Below are 22,069 nucleotides of genomic sequence, written 5' to 3'. Positions count from 1 at the left end.
GTTTATGCTGCAGCTCTGTAGGTACGGTATGTGGGTTTTTGTTGCCAGTCCTCCGCTAGGTTAATGTCACGGTCATTCAGCTTGGGCCTATGTATGTATGACAAGTTATTAAATGATGCCCACTTGGCTAACCAATGGAATACGGAATTAAAGTGACAGAACCTGCTGAGTCAAAGTGTTGAGACTGAGCGTTGTCATCTGCAAACTTGAGCAGTTTGACTTACGCATTAACGGTACATTCGCTGGCCTACAGTGAGCAGAGAAGGGGTCTTTGCGGAGCGCCAATGCTGAGGAGTAAATGCTCACCATCCTACATACAGTATGCTGCATCCTGTTGGTCATCTACTGACTCATGGAACAGGACAACATATACAGCAGAGTTTCTGTTGTAATATGGGATCATGGCGTTGAATGAAAACCCAAAGTCCACCAACACTATCCTTGTGAAGTTCTTTGTGCTGTCTGGGTTTTAGGCGGATGTAGGCACTTGCTTGTGTTTGAAGCGTCCTTTACAGGCCTGTGGGCTCTGTAGACACACCACAGTGGGCTGATGGAGGCATCTGGGACAGTAGTGAGAAACCACAGGTGTAGGCTGAAACCTTTCTTCCCTTGTTTTCTTCGCTACCTACAGTGGGGAGAATAAGTATTTGATACACTGCCGATTTTGCAGGTTTTGTAGGTCTGTAATTCAGAAAATCACATTGAATGATTTTTTTATAATTAATTAGCTTTTTTTCGCATGACAGTATTTGATCACCTACCAACCAGTAACTGGCTCTCAAAGACCTGTTGGTTTTTCTTTAAGAAGCACTCCTGTTCTCCACTCATTACCTGTATTAACTGCACCTGTTTGAACTCGTTACCTTTATAAAAGGCACCTGTCCACACACTCAATCAAACAGACTCCAATCTCTCCACAATGGCCAAGACCAGAGAGCTGTGTAAGGGATATCAGGGATAGAATTGTAGACCTGCACAAGGCTGGGATGGGCTACAGGAAAATAGGCAAGCAGCTTGGTGAGAAGGCAACAACTATTGGTGCAATTATTAGAAAATGGAAGAAGATGACGATCAATCTCCCTCGGTCTGGGTCTCCATGCAAGATCTCACCTCGTGGGGATCATGAGGAAGGTGAGGGATCAGCCCAGAACTACACGTATGGAACTGGTCAATGACCTGAAGTGAGCTGGGACCACAGTCTCAAAGAAAACCATTAGTAACACACTACGCCGTCATGGATTAAAATCCTGCAGTGCACGCAAGGTCCCCCTGCTCAAGCCAGCACATGTCCAGGCCCGTCTGAAGTTTGCCAATGACCATCTGGATGACCCAGAGGAGGAATGGGAGAAGGTCATATGTTCTGATGAGACAAGAATAGAGCTTTTTGGTCTAAACTCCACTCACTGTGTTTGGAGGAAGAAGAAGAATGAGTACAACCCCAAGAACACCATCTCAACCGTGAAGCATGGAGGGGCAACTAAGGAGTGGCTCCATAAGAAGTATCTCCAGACCTGAACCCAATAGAAAATCTTTGGAGGGATCTGAAAGTCCGTATTGCCCAGCGACAGACCCGAAACCTGAAGGATCTGGAGAAGGTCTGTATGGAGGAGTGGGCCAAAATCCCTGCTGCAGTGTGTGCAAACCTGGTCAAGAACTACAGGAAACGTATGATCTCTGTAATTGCAAACAAAGGTTTCTGTACCAAATATTAAGTTCTGCTTTTCTGATGTATCAAATACTTATGTAATTAATTACTTAAAAATCATACAATGTGATTTTCTGGATTTTTGTTTTAGATTCCGTCACTCACAGTTGAAGAGTACCTATGATAATAATTACAGACTTACAGAAAACCTGCAAAATCGACAGTGTATCAAATACTTGTTCTCCACACTGTATTCCATAAATAACTATTGTTTATACTGAAACAATGATATTGGCTGCAACAGTGCATTGCTCTATGGACTGAATACGTCTGTCAGGAGAACGGATCAGTGTGTAGGATTATCCAGTTAGTGTGTAGGGTTATCGAGTTGGGGTGTAGGGTTATCGATGTTGGGGTGTAGGGTTATCGAGTTGGGGTGTAGGGTTATCGATGTTGGGGTGTAGGGTTATCGAGTTGGGGTGTAGGGTTATCGAGTTGGGGTGTAGGGTTATTGATGTTGTTGTTGGGGTGTAGGGTTATCGAGTTGGGGTGTGGGGTTATCGATGTTAGGGTGTAGGGTTATTGATGTTGGGGTGTAGGGTTATCGATGTTGGGGTGTAGGGTTATCAATGTTGGGGTGTAGGGTTATCGATGTTGGGGTGTAGGGGTTATCGATGTTGGGGTGTAGGGTTATTGATGTTGTTGTTGGGGTGTAGGGTTATCGATGTTAGGGTGTAGGGTTATTGATGTTGGGGTGTAGGGTTATCGATGTTGGGGTGTAGGGTTATCGATGTTGGGGTGTAAGGTTATCGATGTTGGGGTGTAGGGTTATTGATGTTGGGGTGTAGGGTTATCGATGTTGGGGTGTAGGGTTATAGCAGATCACCTTGCTTCTCTGTTGGGAAACATCACGGCCTTGAAGACGATGCAAGCTTTGAATGGAAGCCAGTGGAGTTTGTAGAGGGACGTGATGGCATGGAAGTACTTTTGAAGAAACGGGCTGAAGCTTTCTGGAGAAGTTGCTGTAGCTTGATGGCCCCGCCTGGGAGCCCATCCAACAGAGCAGCAGTTGTCTCGACTGGTGATGATAATTGCCTGGATTAGGACCTGTGCTGCTTCCTGTGTGAAGAAATGTCATACTCTACCGAGCATGTAGAGCAACCTGCCAGAGCGTGTCACTACTTTGATGTTCAGAGAACAAAAGGGTGTTGTCCAGGGTCACGCCAAGGTTCTTTATGCTTTGGGAGGGGATACAGCAGTGAGGTTGTCAGCTGTGATAATGAGATCTTGCAGCTGGCAATTGGTCTGTGAAGAGAGTCTTATAGAGGACAGAGCTGTGCGTGAAGGAAAGGTTTAGCACGGACGGATTAAGAAAGCGTAAGGGCTTTGTTTAGTTTTTATAGCCTCAATTTGCAGCCTTTCTGACTGGAGGCGAACATGCCTGTGATTAAAATTAATCTTCTGCTATGTTTAAAGCAATTGATCATCTACAGCTAAATTGTGGTCTCAGGTGTATTTTGAACACTGGGAGAAGGTTCCATGAGGCTCACTGGTAGCAAAGTGGTGGTGTAAAATAAGTTAGCAATGACCAATGCTAAGCCTTGGTGCCTGCCACAACATATGATGATTTTGATGGCCTTCCGGTGGAGTCTGTCTCTTTGAGGCCTTGTTCAGTTTCTCAGTGAGGCTGACATTACAGCACATTCACTTGAATTGGTGCATCTAAACTTTTGCCTGATACTGTATGTCTCATTTCTCTGGCAAACATCCCCAGGCTTTTGAGAACTAAGTTTCTATGGTTGGCTTTTTAGTGCGGTATATATTCATGCACGTCTCATGTAGGGAGAGCCTGCCATGTACTCACACACCTTGGACACCAAATTAACCAAATTACCTGGTATTGAAAGGTGTTTTTGTGAAGCAGATATTGATATGATATAAGTGTCAGCTTGCCTGTTTTAAATTGTCATCCCATATAGCTTAGTGAGAGCATCGAGCTTTCAGTGCCAGGGTTGTAGGTTTGATTCCTGTGTTGGTTCAGCATGAAAAAGAAATGCAAATATCATGGTCTCCGCTCATGCTAAATAATGTAGAAGTGAAATGGAACTTACTCCTACAAGTTGCTTATAAGAATGCAGCTCTACAGAAATCCCTAACCATCATAATTCCTGGTTCAGTATCATTGGTCTGAAAACGATCATATAGGTTGTCGCCTGGAGCTTTTCATGTGAGGAGGCTGTAGACACACCACACATAAAACATTATAGGACCTGTCTGGCTGTTCTCTATGGATTTATCTGAAGCCACACGCTCCATTTTCAGTCACACAGTCATCTGTTCTTAACTAGGCTTTGATGTTAATCCTGATGAGAGCAGCTACCACTTCTTGTTTGCCAATTAAACTGTGACATTACATGCAATTGTGTGTTTTTATCATAAAATATGTATTTTAGTAACATAAATGTCGGCTCTTCCTCTGATTCTTTCGTCAGTAGTTGTTGAGCCAATTTGTTTTTGGGCGGGGGGGGGGGGGGGTTGTCTGGAGTATACTCTGTGTCTATCAATGCTCTAAATGTCCTCTAATAGCTTTTTGTTTAAAAAATGGTTTTAGCAATAGTGCAATATCTAAGTTTTTCATCATTATAAATGTTAAAATCATCAAAGAAATAGCATGGTAGAAAACCTGAGTTGAGGTTTTTAGATACGTTGATGTACAAAGTCGATGTTGGTGTAGTTTAGTCTTTTTTCTTCTTGGCCTAGTCCAGAGCTGTAATACTCCCTAGTTGTGTCCTCTACAATTTTTTATTGGCTAGCCTCTATGCTGGAGGCAATGAAGGAATCTGGTGGTGTATCGAAGAATATTTGCAATAAATAAAAGAGATATGGTTAGGAAAACCCAAGGTCGTATGTGACACAGGAAGACTCATGGGGTTGTTGGATCAAAGGTCAATGGCTTGAGGATCAGCCACCGCCAGTGAAGAGAAGGAGGATTTTACTAATCAGAAGTACATTTGATGTCTGCTTACATTCAAACCTGAAAAGCTAAAAGCCCAAGCCCAAATAAGCCTGTTTTAGAAGCAGATCCTATAATATATGGAGAAAAAACCTATAATATCCAGAGAATCCACCTATAATATATGTAGAAAAAACCTATAATAGAAAGAGAAACAACTTATAATCTTTGGAGGATGGATAACAGTGGGACAGTCCATGTAAAGAAACAGGTGAAATCCTAGTTGGCAAAGTGAAAGTGGAAGTCAGTGGTGGATTTGCATGGTTGAAACAGCATCTGTAGGTCTTAGAATCCGTCTCTGACCTCATCATTGTACACCTGACAAGAGCCGTGTATTTCTAACAGTGAGTGACTCAGCCTGACTCAGGGTGACATAGTACTGCCGTGTGGTCGTCACTAGAGTCCAGTTTGCAGACACGGATTCAGCCTTGTCTGGTACTAAAATGAAAGATCAATAGAGAAATCTATTGAGCTCGATCATGTTAATCCCTAGACTTGCTAGACTGATCTGTTGTGGGTTCCAGTCTGGACCGGAGCGTCACAGGCTGTTTTGTCCCAGCTCAGCTTGTTGTGGTGTCTAGTTCCAGGCCCTCCACCCAGGCCAGGCTGTTTCTGGGCGCTGGAAGGGAGCGGGCGGAGAATTCCTGGATGCTGCTTTACGGGCCGCGGATGTTTAGAGCACACATGATGTGTGACCAATGATGTCACTGCTTTTGTCCCACCCTAAATAAGGCTCTGCGACACAATAGGCTGAAGTATGTTCTGATGATTACAATGCGTTGGGTGTGATAAGTAAATAAACACTGGGGCCTTTTTATTATGTAGCCTTTGTCGTGTTACACAAGAATTGCTTTGTCGAGGGGTTAACATGTTAACGTGTGAATACAACAACAACAAAAACAATTGCTGTTTTAATGTGACCATGGAGCTCCCATAGAGATTTGGTTGAGCTGTGAGAAAACTCATTTCAGATTTCTCCTGATGTTGTAGTTGGTCGTTGTGTGATCCCTCCTAATGTTGTAGTTGGTCATTGGGTGATCCCTCCCGATGTTGTAGTTGGTCATTGGGTGATCCCCCCTGATGTTGAAGTGGGTCATTGGGTGATCCCTCCTGATGTTGTAGTTTGTCATTGGGTGATCCCTCCTGATGTTGAAGTTGGTCATTGGGTGACCCCCTCCTGATGTTGTAGTTGGTCATTGGGTGATCCCTCCTGATGTTGTACTTGGTCATTGGGTGATCCATCCTGATGTTGTACTTGGTCATTGGGTGATCCATCCTGATGTTGTACTTGGTCATTGGGTGATCCATCCTGATGTTGTACTTGGTCATGTGTTCTCAACTCAAGTAAATAATTATACACAAATATGCTACATTGACAAGGAGAAGGAGTCAATGGTCATGATGAGACAGACACTACAGTGTCATGAATACAATGATGAAACCACTACCTAGCGCTACAGTGTTCATTTATTATGCTTATAGCGCCCCTCTGTGGCAGTTATGTTATACTAACACGAAATTCCCTTAAAATGGGGTGAGGTTTGCAGCCAATAAGAGAGTGTCATTCAAGGCCTATTCACACTACAATAGTTTGGTGGGTTCCCTGGGCTATATGGCTGGTGACATGAACGGGCAAAAGCAGTAAGTAGTAATTTGTTTCGCTCAGTCATGTTGTCAACAAGGAAGCATGGTTGAAGGCCCGGGGCATTTCTTTAATGCCTTACCTGCACTTCCACTGAAGTGTGTTATTGTTCAGGCTCTTTCATGCATTTCAAAACATTGGATTGGATGTGAGTAATAGTTGGAGAGAGTTTCCACCATTCTTTCTCCTAACAGTCCATTCCTTTTAAATCCATGATGGGGGTGTACATGGTTATACAGTACCAGTCAAAAGTTTGGACACACGTACTCGTTCAAGGTGTTTTTTTATTTTTATTATTTTCCACATTGTAGAATAATAGTGAATAGATCAAAACTATCGAATAACACATATGGAATCATGTAGTAACCAGTGTTAAACAAATCAAAATACATATATTTCACATTCTTTAAAGTCGCCAGCCCAAAATGTGGAAAATAATTTTTTTTAAATCCCTTGAAAAAGTAGGTTTGTAACACGACAAAGGCTACAATCAAACATTTGATTGGTGCTATATAAAGGGCCGTGCTACATAATCAGAATATAATGTTCCTTTGCATTTTTGTAGAACATTAACAGTTAACAAAATATAAACATAATGTTTCATGAGCTGAAACAGAGATCTCCAAATGTTTTATTTCTGTGAAATGTTGTGCTGAAATTGGTTTACATCTTCTGTTGTTATTAATGGTAGCTCTGTAAAACCTTTGACATAATTGCATATTAACCTTCTAGCTCTGTATTTTGTCTCCACCAGATGAATGACGTGATGCTGTACACCTATCCTCAGCAGGATGGGAAGTACAGACTGAAGAACACCCTCTATCTGTCTGGCATGAAGGTGAGCCTCTCCTAAGGGCTGTCTGTGGTGTCGGTCCGCCTGTAGTCTGTCTGTCTCACTGGTCTGTCTGACTAGTCTGTCTGTCTGTCTCACTATTATGTCTGTTTGTCTGTCTTTCTGTCTCACTGGTCTGTCTGTCAGTCTTTCTGTCTCACTGGTCTGTCTGACTAGTTTGCCTGTTTGTCTGTCTGTCTGTCTCACTGGTCTGTCTGTCTGTGTCCATCGGTCTGACAGGTCTCACTGTTTGTGTCCATCTGTCTGACTGGTCTGTCTGTCTGTGTCCATCATTTTGACTTGTCTGTCTGTGTCCGTCTGTCTGACTTGTCTGTCTGTGTCCATCTGTCTGACTGGTCTGTGTATTCTGTCCTCCCAGGTCAGTATACCAGTCATAGATAACGTCCTCAATGCCTTGAGGATTGAAGTGTCTGACATCACCATCACCCTGTCAGCCAGGTGAGTTCCCAGGGTTGGTTATTTCTATTGTGGCTTTTGTTTTCACTTTATTTGATCAGGTATGGTCAAATAAAGTTACACGGAATACTCAAACGAAAATATATACAATGGAGAAAAAGCTACGAGGTCAGATCAATAAATTACACCATATGTGGTGATACATTCAGACTTAATTAAAGGACAAACCTGAACAAATGAGTGGAGGAACATAACAAATGCAGATGCTTCCATACAGGTGTTCCGCATAATATAATTTTGCAATTACCAACCTATCATGCCCTGTGGCTTGTATGAAATCCTGAGCAGGCCCAGCTGACCTTGATTTTAGATCAAGATGGCAAGAGGAAATTATCTAAGTATTAGACAGCACTCTCCACCACCACTTCCACCTTCACACCAAATGAGGGGATATCTTTTGGAAGAATGGTGTTCCATCTCTGCAGCAGAGTTCCAGAGACTTGTAAAATATATGCCAAGGCGCATTGAAGCTGTTCATGGTGGCCCAGCGTCTTATTGAGACACTTCTATATGTATACAGAGAGAAGGTTCATAGGTAGCTTTTCACCTAATGAGGTGAATATATGCAAATACAGCATATACAGATGGAATAAAGTGCTTTGCAGGTACAGTGATAATATATCATGTCAGACAGTTGTTTTTTAAATGAGTGATGACAGTCTTTTGCGGTTCATTCTGATCATTGCCAGGAAGTTTGAATGAGCGGTGTCATCTATTGGAGGGCTGATTTCTACTGGGTTGAGAGATATTGATGAGTGAGCTGAGGTGGAGTGGGGACTTCAGCAGAGGAGGGACTAGTAGATAGGTTGGTACCAGGCTGGTGTAGTGTATGCAGTGAGGGTAAAAACCATGGTGGTGAGTACTGAAGGGGTCACTGGTCACAAAGCAGATAAATACATTTAATATATTGAGCTGACTGTAAGAGGGCACCCGGTAAATTACAACAATCATGTCTAGAACTGTTAACACAGGGTCATTTTCACAAGAGTATGTTTTGCAACATGGGTGAAGGAGGCTTTTTTGCGAAATAGGAAACCAATTTTAGATTGGATTTTAGCCTGTACTGGATTTCTATCAGGGTCTAACTTGAAAGCGGCCTGAACGCACCTCTGTTTCTGTGTCCCCAGTTCCTGTGTAGAGCGGGAGGACTGGTTCCACACGCTGAGTCGTGCTATAGCTGACCACGCCGCCGGTCTGTGTACGTTCGGGGGCCCCTGCAGTGAGGTAATGACTGGTGACTCTGAATAACACCCAGGGCAGGACGCACCACTGCACCTCAGTGGAACTCATCACTGTCATCAAAAGAAAATACAGCTATTAACATATTTGTAATGTTGTGACGACCGCAGTTGTGACGATGAGGTCTTTCTAACGTCATTCTAACATTGTGGTAACATCATTATGCTATGCGCAGGCCCGTGAGAAGCTGTGGATGGCCCTGGGGGAAGCAGCTCCGGTGCTGGTGCCTGTGAACAGTGTGATGATGTGTATGGGCTGTACCACAGACTTCAGCCTGACCCTGAGACGCCATCACTGCAACGCTTGTGGGAAGGTGAGACGCGCTGTTGCAGGACAACCTACTGCTTTACTATAGGCAGAAAATAAAGAGTCCACTTTTTACTGTCTTTACTTCTGCATCTTCAGTGGTGCTTAAACCTGAGGCCCTCTCTCTCCACCCTCACACTGTCTCTCTCTCCACCCTCACACTGTCTCTCTCCACCCTCACACTGTCTCTCTCCACCCTCACACTGTCTCTCTCTCCACCCTCACACTGTCTCTCTCCACCCTCACACTGTCTCTCTCCACCCTCACACTGTCTCTCTCTCCACCCTCACACTGTCTCTCTCCACCCTCACACTGTCTCTCTCTCCACCCTCACACTGTCTCTCTCTCCACCCTCACACTGTCTCTCTCCACCCTCACACTGTCTCTCTCTCCACCCTCACACTGTCTCTCTCTCCACCCTCACACTGTCTCTCTCTCCACCCTCACACTGTCTCTCTCTCCACCCTCACACTGTCTCTTTCTCCACCCTCACACTATCTCTCTCCACCCTCACACTGTCTCTCCACCCTCACACTGTCTCTCTGTCCACCCTCACCCTGCCTCTCTCTCTCTCCAAACCCAGGTGGTGTGTCGTGCCTGCTCCAGAAACAGGTATCCTCTAAAGTACCTCAAAGACAGGATGGCCAGAGTGTGTGACCACTGCTACGCTGAGCTCAGGAAGCGCGGGGGTGGTGTCTCAGCGGCATGTGGTAACTCCAGCCCCTACCCCCACCGGGCAAGCCGGCCACTGTCCGCTGTCTTCCAGAGCCTCCAACCGCCAAGCCTGTGGAGGAGCAGGAAGAGCGCCGTCTCCCTCAACCAGGTCTGAAGTCCTCGTCACCTTTGACCTTTGATAGCTGTGCTTCATTGCAGGTGCCCATGGTAGTCGCCGCCAAGCTCCCTGACGTTGACCTCTGACCTGTGTTGCAGGTGGCGCTGGGGGCGGAGGGCTCGGCCATGACTGGCAGCCTGCAGCGCCGTAAGAAGAGCAAGAGGAAGTGGAAGAAGCTGTGGTTTCTCCTGAAAGACAAGGTGCTCTACACCTTCACAGCACGAGAGGTGAGGGGACAAAGAGTCTCCCACACCAGCCCCAAACACACACACACCCAAAACATCATCACAGAGTCCCTCTACTGTATTCACCTGTTATTTACATACACACTCATGATCTGGAGCAATTCTGGGCTCTCTTTCTCTCCCTCTTTTCTGTGCTGTTTTTTTCTGTTTTGCCACAAGCTTTGTAGCCATGCTTGGTAAGAATTAGTATTATCACTGTGTTCGTTTCCATGCCAACATTCTGTAGTCGGTGTATACCAATACATCTGAGGGCGTCCCCTTACAAATGTCCCTGTCAAACACGCCCCATCTATATGAGTTCCTCTGTGTCGACACAGGACAAGGTGGCGTCTGAGAGCCTGCCCCTGCAGGGATTCACGGTGAAGCTGACCGAGAGGCCCGAGGGAGAGGAGAGCTCCAACGTGTTTCAGCTCTACCACAAGAAGACCCTGTACTACACCTTTAGAGCCGACGACCAGCACACTGCCCGCAGGTCAGCCGTACACACACACGCACGCGCGTGCGTGCACGCACACATCTAAAGCTGTACAGTGTTAATGTTGTTCCGTTGTTTTCCGCAGGTGGGTCAATGCAATGGAAGAGGCAACAGTGTTATAACACCTGCCTGTCCGCTCAGACGGACCCCGCTGCGCATCGGTCTACCTGGTCCCTCCTTCCTTGGTTTAGGGCTGTCCCTCGCCATGCCTGCGTCCAATTGCTATGAAGACTTATTTGCTCGCGCAGGAAATGTAATATGAGAAATATAATGTTTCCTTTTGCTACAGTGGATGGAATTTCACTTTGGGAGAGTATCTCTACAAGAGCTTCTACAAGGTTGCCCCCTACAGGCAGAACGGCAAACGTGCAGCTTCTGTTCTGGGCAAAAATCCAGGGGTGAGATCACTGCGTCGGCGTCTCTGAGGTGAACACCCGTCTGATCCTAACTCAGTGCAGGACTTTGTGTCTGCAGCGTGCCACATGGAAAATACTTCTGTCCACACAACATCTGAGGAAATGCACGGAGCCAGATTCAACGCACAGCCGTCGGCTTGTGGAAACAACACTACTGTATGTCACTTCATGCCACAGATTCTGCTCCTGCGTCTTAAAAACACACAGGCCGTGTGAAACGACACATTTCATTGACAGCCACCCTTGCATATTCACGCAGACCCCTGTTTACTTTCTGACTCTATTTTTCCTCCATGAACCAGGACACAGAGCACCTTGGATTGGGTTACTGCTGACCAACTCAACATGTATAAGGAACATGTATAAGGGATTGTATGAGGGATATATAATATGTCCCTTATATAATATGTTAGGTTTATATAATATTTAGAATATATAGTGTAATATTGAATTCACCCATTTTTTAAGTGACATAAGAAGTATAGGTCATCCCATGATGTTTTAAGCAGCGAGAGACATTTTTATTATTCTAATCTTCTCTGAGGTATTTCCTGTAAACGTAATTATTCTACACCACAGGTTCATTTCATGTGTGATAACGGTGAGATGTAGGCAGAATATCACAGACAATATTAGTATTATTCAACTAAAGATCAACTTGGAGTATATTTAATAGCTGAATGTATAGTTTTTAAACATCTTTGAATGGGTGACTACTGACTACATTTTTGAAGTGCAAACAGTTTACATGTGTTATGACTAAAGGATGTGCCTAACATTACATTATAATGCTTATTATAATTAATGATATGATCATTATATCTTAGATTTCAGACCCCATAAAGGTTGTAGAAAAACCCATTTTCTATAATAAAAAAACGATAAAATTTTTGACACACACAACATCCCCTCGCCGTACTGTATATCCATGGAATTTCATGGAGAAAAGTTTTGAGATGCCATGTTAATGCCGTGTATACTTGCTGTGTTTTTGCATAATAATACATATGTCCATTTCATAAATAATTTGATTAATACAAAAAAGTCTTATCCATGTTGTATTATTAATGTATATAAACTACATATGCAGTATTGCCTTTACGGGAACTGCTACAAAGAAATTGGTGAAACAGAATAGACCTACTTCAGTTTGAGCCCAACTGAGCCTATGTTGTAGAGATATTTGGATGGTTGTTCATTTTTAGACTCTGGTTGATGTCACTCTTTTCTAATCTTCTACCTTGAGAGAGTTGATGGACAATATTTTAGCGTATTTAAAATGCAGCTTGTCATTCAGTACATATCCTGAGTGTGTCTATGCTCAGTCCATAATGTTTGGTCTTCATACCTGTGTTGGGATGTATCAATAGGGTATGGGACTGTACCTGGCTTTGCATATAGCACAATGTAAATGTTGATGTACAGTAAATAAACTCATAAGGAAACAAAATGCTTCCTCTGTGTTTTAAGACAGACCATGTGCTATACATTAGATCACTTACTAGACAAATGTGAATGAACAGCCCTGTGGATTCTCCAGTGAAACATGCTCTATGCTTGATATGTTAGAGATTATTTCATAAACCTTTCATAAACAAACTGATACTATGAGTATAGGAAATAAATACATTTTAAATATAATTTTGGGTCTGCAGATTATATTTGGAAAATATATTATGTAGGTGTCAGCAGTTCATTGCTCTGGAATAGAACCTGTAAAAGGCCTTTGGTAAAAAGGCATTCATTTTATCTATAGAAAAGGTTTTCAATGCTTTCATAATTGGAACTGAATGTTCCAACTCACATCTGTTTTCAAAACTACAAATCTAAAGTTAGTACAACTTTTATAAGTTCAGCTGACACATCTGCCAGTTTGCACACTCCAAATACGAATATGATCACGGTTCAAAGTTAATCCAAAGTTTCCCTTGATGGCTCAGTGTGAAAGTGGCTTTGTTTAAGGCAATACGCATGTGCAAACTATGTCGTTACCTAAATGAAATGAATGGAGTTAGCATGACAGAAAAAGCAGCAAAGCACTTTGCCTACGAGCCAGGGACTTTTGTCAATGGTTTGATTGTATTTCAATGAAGAGAAGGGTAGGCACTTTGTATATGCCATATTATTACATTTTTATTTGGCTTTTTACAAGCTATTTTACATTGCAATTGCCCACCCTGACACTGTAAACTCCTCTATCACCTCTACTCTGATCCCTCACCTCTCATACAACCTTCTGTAATCCTTGTGGCACAGCTAAGAAAGATTATATTTAAATCAGCTTTATTGCTACTCCATTAAATCTGGATCCATTAAATGTTTACTTATCTGCGACTGCTGCCAGGGGTCTTGTACTGTTTTCTAAAGCGATCCACGTGGATGCATTTGAATACAATAATCCAATTCAAAATAAAGGTAGATAGCTTTTGAACAATGTAGCCTTTGAAGTATCAAGCTGAGGCTGCTCAAAGGCTGCCGGCGGGGGAGAAATAGGGAAACTGAGCATGTACATGCACCCACACACACCCACACACACTCACACACACCCACACACACTCACACACACCCACACACACTCACACACCTGACTCACATTGTGAAGGACAAACAGGACATACAGTATATCACGTCTGTCTGGAGAGAACCAGAGGGGCAGCTTAAGCAGTTTGCTGCCAGTGAAGGAACAGATAGGAGGAGCACTCCTATCATTGTGTTGTCATTTAAAGGGGCAATCCTTTGTACAAATCAGAAAACTCTTATCATTGTGTTGTCATTTAAAGGGGCAATCCTTAGTACAAATCAGAAAACTCTTATCATTGTGTTGTCATTTAAAGGGGCAATCCTTTGTACAAATCAGAAAACTCTTATCATTGTGTTGTCATTTAAAGGGGCAGTCCTTGGTACAAATCAGAAAATTCCTATCAATGTGTTATCATTTAAAGGGGAGGTCCTTGGTAAAAATCTGACACCTACTAGCAATTTCATGACCTACATACTATTAGTGGGTACAATTAGTGGGAAAAATAACCATGACTTAACTTAAAACTAGGTCAATACAGAACCAAATCAAAATTTTACTACCCTATGCTGAATTCATCTTAAACCTCTAACAGGCATTTAGTACATAAGAAGGAGATTCAAATCATAAGATGTTGTGCTCAGTTTTGTAAAAGGGTTTCTGATTGATAGCTACCAGTTGGGAAATCTGCCTGGTGTCCACTGTAGCTTCCATCTATAAAGATGTATTTATATCACTGCTTCCCTACTGCCCACACACCTAAGATCAGGTAATTAGCTATGAAAAAGAGTTCCACCGAGTACCAACTAACTAGCAGAGAGGAGAGTCTTGTAATACTGCAGCTGGTATGAATAATTAAAGGCAATGAAACAGCACAAAACATTTTGTCCTGTTTCTTTTCAATGCTTGCAATATTCATGCCCACAACACCAACTGGCCACTGTCAGACCTTGTTTAGACTTTAATTTATTATCCACCCAGGTCCCCTGAAACCACCTCGACACCTGTGTTTGATCTCAGAGAACTCAGACTCAGGAAACCTCTGTTTGATATTCTCTTTTTAACCTCATCAGTCTCCCCTTTTTCTTCCTTGCCCATTTTTTTCATATCCAATTCCGTCTACAGCTCTGTGTCATGGCAACAACTCCCAACAGACAGAGAATCGAAGATTGTGGCATAATTTCCTCATAGGCAACCGCATCAACTCGTTCAGCTTTTTTCAAAACGGCTCTTCTAACCAGGAAGTCACATGGGTTAACACGTGAGAGGACATGTTCACTCACCTGACAATGTCAGTTAGCTTTACAGTCTCCAAGTCGCTTTAGGTAGTGAGGTTGGGCATGTCAATTCTTGCTGATAATACTGCTTCCCAGTTCCCTGGGCAATGTTGGCCATATTTTATCCCAGACAAAATAAAAATAATAACATATTCAAATCAATGCGGACCAACATAATGAGGTAAACATGATCGTGTGACATTATGACAGGATAGAAGACAGGAAGTAGGGTGAAGAGTTTGAGAAGGTTGCAGTGATTAGGACTAAAGTAGAGGACCGTTTGGATGTGTTAGATGAAGATAGGAAGATGGAGTGACTGAGATCACAGGAAACAGTGAAGAAGGGAAGGAAATGGGGCTGCTCCAATTACCACAATCCCTGGAGTCACTGTGACCCAATACTACACAAGTGATACGAACTGAAGAGAAAGAGAGAGACAGAGAAAGAGAGAGAGAGAGAGATGGAAGAACCTAATAGTAAAAGACACCTTGCTCTACTTATCATTAATCCGTCATGTCCCTCTGCCACTCCCTCTCTCTATTTTTTTTCCTTCTGCAGCTCTTTTCACGTCTCTCCCACTTTCTGTCTTTCTCTCTTTGGAAGTCAAAGATGGAGGAATCGTGTTAGCATGCCCAGATCAATGGGGTCAATATGGGTTCTGTAAACCCCGGAAGGTTAGTTTGAGCTCTGAAGATATACCATTACACTTCCTCAATACACCTCCTCAGAAGGTTTCACATCCACATTCCAGATGGTTTCAAGTGGAGGTACGTTGAAAGGAGAGAAAGGTTATGTCCAATTTGACGTTGAGGCGTATGTATGGAAGGGCAAATCTTTCCAGCGCTTCCTCTGATAATGTGTCTTGGCAGTAATCCTGGTAGGACGCAAGGACACCATGGACACCATGTATCTGGTCCACCCTCTACACCGCTACAATTTATATAGAAACAGTTCAACATTTTTTGGAAGAAAGCTAGATTACAAATGAGAGTGTGAAATCCAGGAAGATTCTGATGGGGTTCTGGGGGATGGCCGATTCAGCACTGCACTTCAGAGCCTAATGTTTGATACTCACACACCATGTATGGGTAGAACAACTAAGTGTTGGCCAGGGGAAAGTAGCCGGGTTTAATTCATGCTTGTGTTTGAGCCAATTATGGCAGATAAATATCTAACATTCCTTTCCTCAAACCCACACATGTGCAATGACTCACACACATGAACATACACACAAACTAACACACATACAAATGGACAAACATGTTAACATGAAGTATCAAGTTGAGGGTCAAATGAAAACTAACCCTAACCCAACACCAAATAACAAACTTCAACCCTAAATCTAAACCTAAACCTAACGCTAAACCTGACCTTAAACCCAAGCCGACACAATTGTATTTTCTAAGTGAAGACCAGATACAGTACTGACTTCCCTGAAATATCCTTAGTTAAATATTATAAAACTGGTTTTTACTTTTATAAGTATTTGCGTACTCACATACAGACACACAAAAACACACACAGTAGCCTATTGACACGGTTCAGTGTACAGCAAAGAGAAATGTTCGGTTTTAATGACCCCACAGAAACAAAGAAAGCTTTAGTGTATGTGAAGAAAGGAAAGAAGAGGAAGAGAAGAATGACAGGAGGAAACAAAGAAGAAGAAGTGAAAAGCGAGGGAACAGAGTACAAGGAAGAACGTGAACAAAATGGTACACTTCAGTGTAAGTTTATAACAAACAAACAAAGCCCCCCCCCCTTACTTAATGTGGTGTTTCAACACAATCTAGACAGTACACAAACACATTAACGCACTCTTTGCTTCCTTCTTTTACAGCTGTACTAGTCATGCACGAAATAAAAACAGAAATGCAGTTAAACACGAATGCTCAACCCATCACCCCTCCCTGGCGCCTCAACAGAACCTGCTGTCTTTTGTTTACACTGGGCAGCACCAGAGGACTCCATGCTGCTTACTGATGTGCTTGATGAGTCAGCACCTCTTGTCTCACCCACCGTATCTATGTCAACGTGTGTCATTTGTATGCCTTGAATGGTCTAAACATAGCCCTGCAGGAGCTGGGACAGATTTGGCTAAATTTACCAGCTTCTGTTTTTTATAGCCAGATCTGGAGAGGTAGGGGGGCGGGGTATGATGACTCAGCAGCATGTGACTAATGTGTGGGTGAGGAAGAGGAACGTTTGGTCAACGAGACTTGGAGCATGTAGGCGGGCCCCTTTAGCCAAGACATAGGCTTTAGAGCAGGGGAGGCACCCTCCTCTCGTAGCCACACCTTCCTTTGTTCTGATTGGTGTGGGGACAATCTGACATCTCACTGCCATAATGGCTTGGGGGTGCTGGAGAGAACTCTGCGTGGGACAGCCAATATGCAATCCAGGGGCTGAATCTTAAGGCTGAAATTAGGTCCCAACTTGCTGATTTAGGAGATACACTTAAACAAAATGGGTGTGCCAGTCCTAATTTTAGGACTCCTAAATTTTTGGTCTAAGAGTATTTCACAAAGCAATATAGCACTAAAACCAGCTCCTAAATCTGTGAAATGTTAGGGTTAGTCAAGAAGACTCCTAAGTTAGAGACCAAATCACAAACAATCCTAAAATGGCTGCTGCCAGCAATCTGCCTGGTAATCAGCCCTGTTATGCTGGTGTCTGAGTGCCCAAGGACACTGTCCACCACTGAGACAATCCGCCTGGTAATCAGCCCTGTTATGCTGGTGTCTGAGTGCCCAAGGATACTGTCCACCACTGAGACAATCCGCCTGGTAATCAGCCCTGTTATGCTGGTGTCTGAGTGCTCAAGGACACTGTCCACCACTGAGACAATAGGGTTTTAGAGCCTTGAGTGCTGAGTCATCTGCTAATAGTTGAAAAATATTGTCATAATGTCCGACCTGTGGCAGTTGTTTGTTGCTTGAATTCTGCAACCTCTTGCCTGAGACTGCAAAAAATACCAGTGCTTTTCACACTCATCAGTGGTTCTGCACAAAAGTGGGAAAGATGTATTTATTTGCAAGCATATATTTTACCACACTTTTTCGGTTTTAGGAGTTAGAACTCCAAATACCCCTTTAATAATGTCCTTTCTTTCATGCACAAGTTGGCCAGGAAGTAAAAGCTGTTCTTGCATCCTGTTGGGTTCTTGTTTGCACAATGTAGCATCACATCTTACTAACAGCCATGGTTGTTCTAGTCTGATAATTAAAAGGCTGCTCATATGCAAATCTGCTAAATGTTTACAAGCTGCCAGACATTTAAGAGGCTGTCAATTAGCTGAACATATACTTGACTAGTCAGTATATCATTCTTGGTTTCATGTTTTATCAGTGACACTTAGCCTACATTTTTGTTTGATTATCTACATTCTACAGTATTGCTATGATTAATTCACAGACAGAGACCCCTCCCCTATCAGCCAAACACTGTGAGCCTAGAAAGTAAGCTTGTTCGTGTAACAAGACATCATCCATAGCAAAAGGGTCAACTCTGCCCTATCTCTTAGCTTAAAATTGCACCCCATTCCTTAGTAAAAGTTGATCTGAGCAGCTTTTTTTATAGGTTTTAAGAGGAAACTCTTAGCTAGAAATGTTTACTGCTGTTTGAGGCCTCTTAGTGGTAAGATAAAATGTTTTGTGAATACAGCCCCAGAACTGTTTCCATCAGACAAAAAATAAGGGAGTGGGCCTTCTTGTGTCTCCCTGGAGTGAAGGACTGCCCTTTGTGTCTGTGTGTGTTTGTGTTTGTCTTTGGTTAATTTATCCTGGTTATCTGATCTTGACCAGAAACATGTTTTATTGGAAAGTTACAGACACACTTGACTTATGTAATAATTTTAACTTATTGGTTTTATTTTCAATATAATACACACTAAAGGCTCAGAATTGAGAACCAATGATTTAGAAGATGGAAATTAGAGCACTCCCTATTAGAATCACATAGTCAAATCAGGCCGCTGAAGAAATTCTGCAAGTCCAACAGGACTTCCAAGGATAAAGAGTGAAGAACACACTCTCAGGCCCCATCACTGGCTGGTGCAGCAATGGCATCGCCCGCAACCCCACGGCACTTCGTAAAATGGTGGGGTGAGCCCAAGCAGCACCATGCCCTTCTTTTACTCCACACAGTGTTTCTGCAGAAAGAGGTCAAAGGACAGAAATACATTTCACAGCAAATTGATGCCAAAAGCATCCCCCACTCTGCTCCAATCAGGTTTGAGTAGGTTTACCATTCATTGTAGTAGAGTTACTTTATACCTACTGTTTTGAAGTCAATACACAAACATTTAGCCGACCAAATCTGGTGTCGTGTGCGATCCAATACAATTTTGCGAAATGTATCTAGTTTCTTTAGCGATTGTTGTTTAAAAGGAAGCCGGTAAAATGTTTATCTCCAAGCAGTTACACACGAATAAACAAGTTGGTAAAACTGTTTATCACCAAGCAGTTACACACGAATAAACAAGTTGGTAAAACTGCTACTGTTTTACAAGACATGTATCCCCCCGTTTTTTCTCTCTCTCTCTCTCTCTCTCCCTCTGTACTGGGATATCACCTGGACGACGTCACCACTATACTGACAAGCCTGCTGCGAGAAAGCGGGGAATGGTGGAATACTTCCTCAAACAGTAAAGATTTCTATTGCAGTAGCCTATATCTACTGCAGAGCGCAAGTGCCGAACAGAAGGTCAGCAAACTTTAAAAGGAAACCACTGAACACGATTTTAAAGGTAAGTCGAATACGAAACATTTAATACATTCTTACATCGTTCAATAAGTATTTTTATTACTGAAAGTACAGAATATGGACTTTTGTGAAGTCAGTCGATCGAACTGCACATTGTCATCGACAAGAGGAGTTACTTTCGTTATGTTTACACATTGCTGAAGTGCATCGTATTTTTAACAGTTTACAGTGGTTTAAAACTTGTTTTAGGCCAACCTGCCAATGGCTGAAAATATAAATCCGTTCGTGAAAACGGAGGTATATGGAGAAAAACATTGTGTTGTGGCTATCAGATACCAATAACTTTCTCTCTTTTTACGTTACGTAAGAATGTATGTGCAAATGATTTGTCATCATTACGTATAGTATGAATATGTCTACGCATTACACAAACTCTTTTTTTGGTCGGGATACAACGTTTGGTCATCCTTGTCTTGGCTTTTTGTTTCCATGAGTCTTGACGCGCTGGTCCACGGCGTTCAGTAGGAATTGTCATTGGCGCGGAGATACAGTGGCACCCCCAGAAATTCTTCATAGGGTTGGCCAGATGGGGCCACTGAATGTCTTGAGGGGGCACACCAAAACCAAAATGTTACAAATTGTGTGATGTGCATAGACTAATACTGGAACAGTGAACAATTATATTCCACAACAAGCTTGTTTTAATCTGTTATGTATATGTATATACATGTTAGGTGATGGCTATGCATTCTTTATTTTCTTTCACATTAACTGTTGTGAAAAATAGAAATTATTGATTTAAATACGAAGACGTGTAATTTTTTTACCAGTTCCACGCATACTGGTATTTGCTTGTCTGCGTTACTGAGAATAGAAATGTAAAGAAAAATAAATCCAGTTTTACAACTATGGCTTTACTCAAGCTGAGTTCTTTGTACACCTGCTAGTCTATCTCCGTTTACACAGAATGTGAAAAGGGAGAGAGGCAGAGGTTTCCTGTTTCATTGACCCAAGTAGATTAGAAAATCCCTGAGTCAATCTGAGACAGTGTGTCAGTCACTACCCAGCAGTGAAGTTGTGTTATAGTTGACAGGATTTCTTGAGTTCTTTCAGTACCTAAGACTTTTGAAGAAGAACATGTAAATTGGCTGAGTTTCGTGGTAGGGAGGTGGTAGTGATGTTGGAGAGGGTTGCCTTTTTTTGCACTGTAGCAACTCCTTGTGCTGATTGGGGTACTTGCCAGCTTGTTTATGGTCATTGGCCGGAGAATGAGCTTTCCTCCGAGTGCGCAGGTTTCGTCAGAAACGTCTGTATGGACTGAGCGGTGTGATGAGAGACAGAATGATTTGTTTAGCCAGATTTTGCAGACACATATCTTGATTAACTCTGCAAAGACTGCTGGGATACCGGGGTATTGCCAACATGTATTTAAAGAAAACTGAAACCAGTACACTGTTCTTCCTTGTATCACTATTTGGTTATTTATTCAAGCTAACTATATCAGCCCCAAGGCCTTCGTCAGAGCTATTGGGAGTTATCCCAAACAAGCATGGGCATAATCACAAATTAGGCATCAGGAATTTGGGAGGGGAGAAGTTTTATAGGACAAATCAGAACAAACAAACAATAAAATGAAACAACTAGGCTAATAACATCCCAATAATGCAACTTTCTGCTCATTACAACAGTGCCCTGAGGCTCAGGAATGAGTAACATGTTTGTTAAGGGAAACAGGTGAGATTATATACCTCTGGTGGAAAAACATCAAGCCCAACCCCGGTTTCTTTATGGTGACTTGTGTGAGGTGACCTTTAGGCATTCATCTTCATGACAATTTCATGAACCATTAATCTTCTGGTATTTGTTGGCTCTGATGCCCAAGTGTTTTTGTACTCAACGATACAGCGTCATTGCAAGGTCATGATGAGCCGACTGGGGCAGACGTTGCATCACCACGGCAACATATCAGGTCAGGGGGAGCTCTTCAATGTGAAATTTTTTGACAGGATACGCTAGGACATGAAAGGTAACCCTATACACCTGCATTGGATGCAGTGGCAGACCGTGGCTGGTTTGTCAATATTTGCTATAGGCTGTAGCCGGAGTCAGTTCTGCTTTGTGGCTGTGAGGAAAGGGTTGTGACAGCTGCTGAGTGGAGAGCTCCCCATGCAGAACTAATACATAGAGAAGGACAACAAACACAGCTAGCCCTTATGGATATGCATGTGTGTTGTGCATGTGTGTACAGTAGGAGGTTCGTTTCATGAACTTCTCTTTCACTCCCTAGAATGATTTAGCTGAGGCTGCGGTCATGGCCAGTAGTACTGGAACCCTTGCCAGCCATTTTTTTCAAACTCACATTGTCTCTTAATTAAGTTAAACTGGAGTAATATTATGCTACAATTATTTTCAATTGTGGGGATATCATAGACTTGATGTTTCGTGGCACAG

General features: G+C 42.8%; 2 protein-coding genes across 3 annotated transcripts in view; both read left to right on the top strand.

The window, feature by feature from the left end:
- fgd5a (FYVE, RhoGEF and PH domain containing 5a) overlaps positions 1-12,653 on the top strand; it is a 50,590-nt gene extending 37,937 nt beyond the window's left edge. The window contains exons 13-20 of one of the 2 annotated variants that reach the window (XM_010881808.3): positions 7,055-7,138; positions 7,512-7,591; positions 8,737-8,833; positions 9,024-9,161; positions 9,738-9,977; positions 10,085-10,186; positions 10,549-10,703; positions 10,792-12,653. In XM_010881808.3, the coding sequence (XP_010880110.3) occupies positions 7,055-7,138; positions 7,512-7,591; positions 8,737-8,833; positions 9,024-9,161; positions 9,738-9,977; positions 10,085-10,186; positions 10,549-10,703; positions 10,792-10,828 (933 nt within the window). In that variant the 3' untranslated portion in view covers positions 10,829-12,653. Of the gene's footprint in view, positions 1-7,054; positions 7,139-7,511; positions 7,592-8,736; positions 8,834-9,023; positions 9,162-9,737; positions 9,978-10,084; positions 10,214-10,548; positions 10,704-10,791 lie in introns of both variants that reach the window. The other variant, XM_010881807.4, reaches the window with a different exon arrangement.
- Positions 12,654-19,518: 6,865 nt separating this feature from the next.
- Positions 19,519-22,069, top strand: part of prkcdb (protein kinase C, delta b) — a 31,520-nt gene continuing 28,969 nt past the window's right edge. The window contains exon 1 of the mRNA XM_010881809.5: positions 19,519-19,661. The gene's annotated coding sequence lies outside the window, so the exon portion shown is untranslated. The remainder of the gene's footprint in view (positions 19,662-22,069) is intronic.

Source organism: Esox lucius, chromosome 17 (genome assembly GCF_011004845.1).
Source record: "Esox lucius isolate fEsoLuc1 chromosome 17, fEsoLuc1.pri, whole genome shotgun sequence".
Taxonomy (NCBI): domain Eukaryota; kingdom Metazoa; phylum Chordata; class Actinopteri; order Esociformes; family Esocidae; genus Esox; species Esox lucius.
Note: the sequence above shows the minus strand (reverse complement) of the source record. Positions and strands in the feature narration are given on the sequence as shown.